Below are 6,048 nucleotides of genomic sequence, written 5' to 3'. Positions count from 1 at the left end.
ATAGTGTAGTGTAATATTTTGCTTTGCACAGGTTTCTCATTTAAACCAAAAACAACCCTTTATTGGTATATTTCATCTGCAAGTTTCATGAAAAATCTAATGGGAAAAATGAAAGTCCCGAAAACATTTAAAATATTTTTTAGACTATTTCTAGTGATGTAATGATTAAGACAAGACAATACAATATTCAGATATTGTTATGCTTAGATTTGGCAGAGATGTTTAAAGCTGGTAAGCTTCTATTTTAATTTCTTATTCATGCCAGGTGCCCATTTATGTGTTATGGACCCATTCAACCAATCCTCTGCAACCAGATTTATTCTCCTCGGTTTGTCTGATGTTCCGCACTTGAAGGTTATTGGTGTCCTTTCATTCTTGGTGATTTATTTGATAACATTGCTAGCAAACTTTCTACTGATCATAGTGGTAACTATTAATCCAAAGCTGCACACTCCCATGTACTTTTTTCTAATGAATCTTTCCTTCATTGACATTTGCTTCTCTACCACTGTGGTGCCTAAAATAATAAAGAACACATTATCTGCAGACAAGAGCGTCTCTCTACTGGAATGTGCCATCCAGATGCATTTTCATTTGGCTTTTGGGTCTACAGAGTGTTTCATACTTGCTGTAATGGCTTATGATAGATTTGTTGCTATCTGTAAACCTCTGCATTACAACATCATCATGAGCAGGAAGATATGTATCTGTCTGGCCGCTGCATCATGGACCTCAAACTTCATCCACTCATTTATGGAAGTGATCTACACCTTTCAGATGTCCTTCTGCCGTTCCAATCATGTCAACCACTTCTTTTGCGAGGTTCCTCCATTTTTACAAATGTCTTGCAGTGACACTTTTTTCCACGAGTTAGCAATGTATATTTCGGCAGGGATCATAGTTAGTTTATCTTTTCTCTTGATCCTAATTTCTTATATCCATATTGTGTCCACAATCTTGAAGATCAATTCATCTGATGGGAGGTATAAAGCTCTGTCTACATGTGTCTCCCACATTATGGTGGTGACTTTCTTCTATGGGACCATTATGCTTCTATATTTACGGCCACCTTCCCGTTCTGTAAACATTGACAAGTCTGTCTCTATCGTCTACTCAGCTGTGACGCCCATGCTAAACCCCATCATTTACAGTGTTAGAAATAAAGATGTGAAAGACACTTTAAGAAAAAATCCAATCCAAGATGTTCTTCGTTTAAATTTATTTTTATTAAAAGCATAATGATATTGCAGGTAAACATAGAAAAGCATTGGATTTTTGCAGAGTAAAACCTCCTTGTCCCTTCTCTACACCAAGCTCAGTGCCAATTTGTACTTGACCTGGAGCTCTTAAATCTTCAGTGATGCCAAATTTGTAACAAATTATCACAGAATAGATCATTTCTGACCAAAGCATGAAATTAATAGTACTGCAATCCACATAAATCCTCTTTCGTTTCATTCAGCAACCCATGCCAAGTTCTGACTCTAACTAATGTACGTTCCAATGGGATTGACCGATCTACAAAAAACAGTCACAATAAAAAAATCTGAAATTCTTCTAGACCTCATCTGAAAGTTTGATAAAATAAAAAATTTCAAGTAATTTTTTTGACACTTTCAATGAGAAAATGCATTTTTAAATAGGCTATGTATTTTTGTTTGCTACAACTCCTCATCATTGACTGTACTTTCAAAGGGAAACGCCCTTCAGGTTCTTTAACGCAAGCATATCCTAAGAGATGTCAAAGTAACCTCAATATACAATAAATAGCTATAGGTAAACAGATGGTAACTGGTTGTTATGATTTTTAAAATGAAAAACAGTTTTAAAATTATACCTTTTTGGGGACAGATAACTACAGTGCCTGTATTTATACATAAGTGGTGAACAAGGAAGAACCCATGGTTTTCTGATAAACGGTGGTAAAAATTATCCCTGTTTGGGGAGTAGCAACAGGTTTGCTGTTTGTTAGATCAATAAGATATTTTTTTTTACAAACCTTCCAAAAAATTATCCTGTTATGTGATAATTAAGAGGTTGGCTGTTTGGAAAGAGAAGAAGCAATAGCTTTTTTTTTCACAAACTTTCTTAATGTTATCCCTATGTTTTGATGAGCAACAGGTTTGCTACTTGAGAAAAAGAAAAAGTAATGGCTTTTTAACAAGTTGTCCAAAAATTATCCCTTTTTATGGGATCAGGAAAAGGTTTTTTGTTTGGGAAATGAAGAAGCAATCACTTTTTAGGTAGCCATGCAAAAAATATTTCTGTTTTGGGAGCAGTTTCAGGTCAATTTAGCCTATAAAGGAGAGGATTCAAAGCAGCAGTACAGAGGAGCTACAGAACACAATGGACAAGCAGGAGATGAGTGTTGCTGTCAAAATGATCAATATTCTCCAATATTTTATCAATATTCCTTTTTTTACATTCCTACTAGTCCAAGCTTAAGGGTACGTGCACACGCTGCGGATTGGGGTGCGGATTTGGCTGCGCGGATTTTGTAAAATCCGCAGGTAAATCTGCAGGTCAAAAGACCTGCGGTTTTACCTGCAGATTGGCCTGCTGTTCTGCCCTGCGGTTTTTCATCTCCACAATGGAGGAGATGGCAAACCGCAGCGGAATCCGCAGAAAGAATTGACATGTCAATTCTTTCTGCGGTTTCAAAACCACAGGAAAACCGCGCAGAAAAATCTGCACCGTCTGCACTGCGGTTTTTTATTCCCATAGGGAATAATGGTACTGTACACCGCAGCAGAAACTGCTGCGGACCCGCAGCGGCAAAAAACCGCTGCGGAACCGCAGCAGAATCCGCAGCGTGTGCACACACCCTAAAACATTTGAGATTTAGCACAGGTTACGTAGCATAACACACAACGCAACATCTTGTTACCTTGTCACTTGATAAAGAAAACTAATGTTACACCATTGACCAAAGTCACAGTAGGTGTAGAATAACACTTTTTTGTGTCACTATGTCACTTTGCTATCTGTGTCAAGGTATTATGATAATGTTATTTTCTGCACTTTATTAGGAATAGGAATCTCTACAACTTCTATTTATTATACATATGATTTTTTTTGCTCTTTTTCCCCCACAAAGCCTTATTTTTTATATTTCTGTTGACATAACCATATGAGGGCTTATTTTTTGTGGGACAAGATCTAGTTTTGAATTAAACTATTTATTTTAAGATTCAATGAACTGGAAGACAAGAAAAAAAATTCAAGTTCAGTGAAACTGTAAAGAAAAATGCAATTTCTTTTTATATATTTTTTTGTTTCTATGGCATTCATTCTATGATAAAAATTACCCATAAATATGATTATCCAAGTCAGTTAGATTTGCAGCAATACTAAGCATGCATATTTTTTTTTTAATTTAAGTATTGAAAAATTTCAGAAATTTGTAAAATAGAAAAATTGGTTTTGTGTCACTATTTGAGAATGATAGCATTTGTATTTTTCTGTATGCTGGGTGAATTTTTTTAGAGTGGCAAACAGAAGGTTATATTGATACCAGTTTAGGTTTTAAATGATAATTTATCACGTATAATTGCATTTTTTAGAGAAGAATTAATGAGGTGACCAAAAAACATAAATTGTACTGTATTGATACTGTATTGATTTTTCTTCTTGCTCCAACTTTTACCTTACCATTTGCGCTCTTTAATTTTATATTTTGATAGCACAGTACTTGATTCAAATTTTTTGATTTTTGTAATGTTTCACATTATTTCCTAGTCACATTAGGGAACTTGAACCTTTGATCATCCTATCACTTATACAATATACAACAATTCACAGTATTGCAGTATGAAGTGAAAATTTCAGTCACTCATGAACCTCTTCCTGTGGCTAAGCTTTGCAGAAGTACTAAGATAACAGTAACAAGTTCCTTCAACAAGCCCCTGACTGCCATGGTATTCCTTTGGGGGATTGTGAAGAATATTGGAGATATAAATCCATGTCAATCACTTGTATCCCATTTGGTATGGGATTATAAAAACCCCTTCAGTGTGTAGCTGTACCCAAACACCAACCAGCAGCAGGGGGTGGAAAGTCAAAGGGCTGTGAGTGACAGAATAGACACCTTGCCCAGCTCAGAGCAGAACAAAAGGCTTGCAGACCATACAGTCAAAATTGCTTTGTTAAGTCAGCTAGGATTTCATAAGGAGAATATGGGATTATTGTATGTCTATGCCACACACCGGTTATATTTCAGAGATCCCCAGAACATGACGAGGAACCTCCTGGGTCTTGAACCATTCTAACTTCACAGGGTGGGAAGATAGAATCATAGAATCAGAAAATGGTAGAGTTGGAAGGGACGTTCTTGGTCATATGGTTACACCCTTTGCTCAAAGCAGAATTCACTAAATCATCCCAGACAGATGTCTGTCCAGCCTCTGTTTGAAGACTTCTATTGAAGGAGAACTCACCACTTCTCGTGGCAGCCTGTTCCACTCATTCATCACCCTCACTGTCAAAAAGTTTTTTCTGATATCTAATCTGTGTCTCCTCCCATTCAGTTTCTTCCCATAGCTTCTAGTATTTCCTTGTGAAAAAGAGAATAAAGATGATCCTTCTACAATGTGACAGCCCTTGAGATATTTGTACACAGTTATTAAGTCTCCTCTCAGTCTTCTTTTTTGCAAGCTAAACATTCCCAAATCCTGTAACTGTTCCTCAGACAGGGTTTGCAGACCGGTCACTGTTCTGGTCGCTCTTCTCTGAACTTGCTCCAGTTTGTTGATGTCTTTTTTAAAATGTGGTGCCCAAAACTGGACACAATATTCCAGATGAGGTCTGACCAAAGAGGAGTAGAGGGAAATAATGACTTCACGTGATCTAGACTGTATGCTTCTGTTGATACATCCTAGAATTGCATTTGCCTTTTTTGCTGCCGCATCACACTGTTGACTCATATTCAGATTATGATCTATTAGTATAGCCATGTCTTTTTCACATGTGCTGTTGCTTAGCCCTTTCCCTCCCATTCTGTATATGCTTTTTTCATTTTTATTGCCCAGATGTAGTACTTTGCATTTTCCCTGTTAAAAACCATTCTGTTAGTTGCTGCCCACTGCTCCAGTTTATTTATATTTTTTTGATTTTTGAATCCTCTATCTCTCTTCTCTAGAATTAGCTATCCCTCCTAGCTTTATTTCATCAGCAAATTTAATCAGTTTACCCTCAATTCCTTCATCTAAATAGTTGATAAAGATGTTGAACAATACAGGTCCCAGGACCAACCATCCCTGGTGGAGGAAGGAGCTGGAGAGAGCTCCTTGCAGCATGGTCAGAGCCCTGGTGTGGAAGGAGTCAGAGGGGATTTCCTTGAAGCTCTGACAGAGCTTGGTGGCAGCGTTTCAGCAGGAGAGCTGCATTCTGGTGGTGGCTCTGTTGCCAGGAGCAAGGGCAACAGAGTAAAGCTAAGTGGTGTTTCCCTGTTTGTGCCTTTCCTTTATGTGTGTTTCAGTGCAGTGGTGGGATTAGTCTCTGCACCGGCCATTTCACTAGAAAGGGGTAGGTGCAGGGTGAGCTAGGGTTAAAAGGTATCCTGAGCGGCGCCCGCTGCGGAACCGGCCTAGGGATCGGTAGGAGTGCAGGAGGTCTCCACATCCCCGTTCCCTATCGCAGGGCCCACCATTGTAATTGTTTCCCAGGTATTTCCCCTTATTATTTAAATTCACCCTGCTGGAGGCGGTGTATCCGGTTTTACGTGTATTTCTGAAATTCGCCTGCTGGAGGCTGTGTATCCGGCTGCACGTCTTATTATTTAAATTCGCCTTACTGGAGGCGGTTTATCAAGGGTCGCGTGTGTCCTATAAATTCGCCCTGCTGGAGGCGGTGTGTCCAGTCACACATAACCATTACAACTTATTAGTTACAAACCCATGCTGACTCTGATGAATCACTTCATTCTTATCTAAGTACTTACATACATATTGTTTAATAATTTGTTCAAAGATCTTTCCTGGTATAGAAGTAAGACTCACTGGCTTATAGCTCCCTGGGTCCACCTTCTTCCCCGTTCTGAAAATAGGAACA

The 6,048-nt window shown here is 38.3% G+C and overlaps 1 protein-coding gene across 1 annotated transcript; it reads left to right on the top strand.

The window, feature by feature from the left end:
- The first annotated feature begins 258 nt into the window (after positions 1–258).
- On the top strand, positions 259–1,239 carry LOC141082715 (olfactory receptor 5M11-like). The gene has a single exon (XM_073566647.1). It carries the CDS (start codon positions 259–261, stop codon positions 1,237–1,239), a length of 981 nt encoding a protein of 326 aa, XP_073422748.1.
- Positions 1,240–6,048: the final 4,809 nt, after the last annotated feature.

This window comes from Dendrobates tinctorius, unplaced genomic scaffold (assembly GCF_039654945.1).
Source record: "Dendrobates tinctorius isolate UK_male_01 unplaced genomic scaffold, ASM3965494v1 ptg000019l, whole genome shotgun sequence".
NCBI classification, from domain to species: domain Eukaryota; kingdom Metazoa; phylum Chordata; class Amphibia; order Anura; family Dendrobatidae; genus Dendrobates; species Dendrobates tinctorius.
The sequence above is the reverse complement of the archived record's forward strand: the minus strand, read 5'-3'. Positions and strand labels throughout refer to the sequence as shown.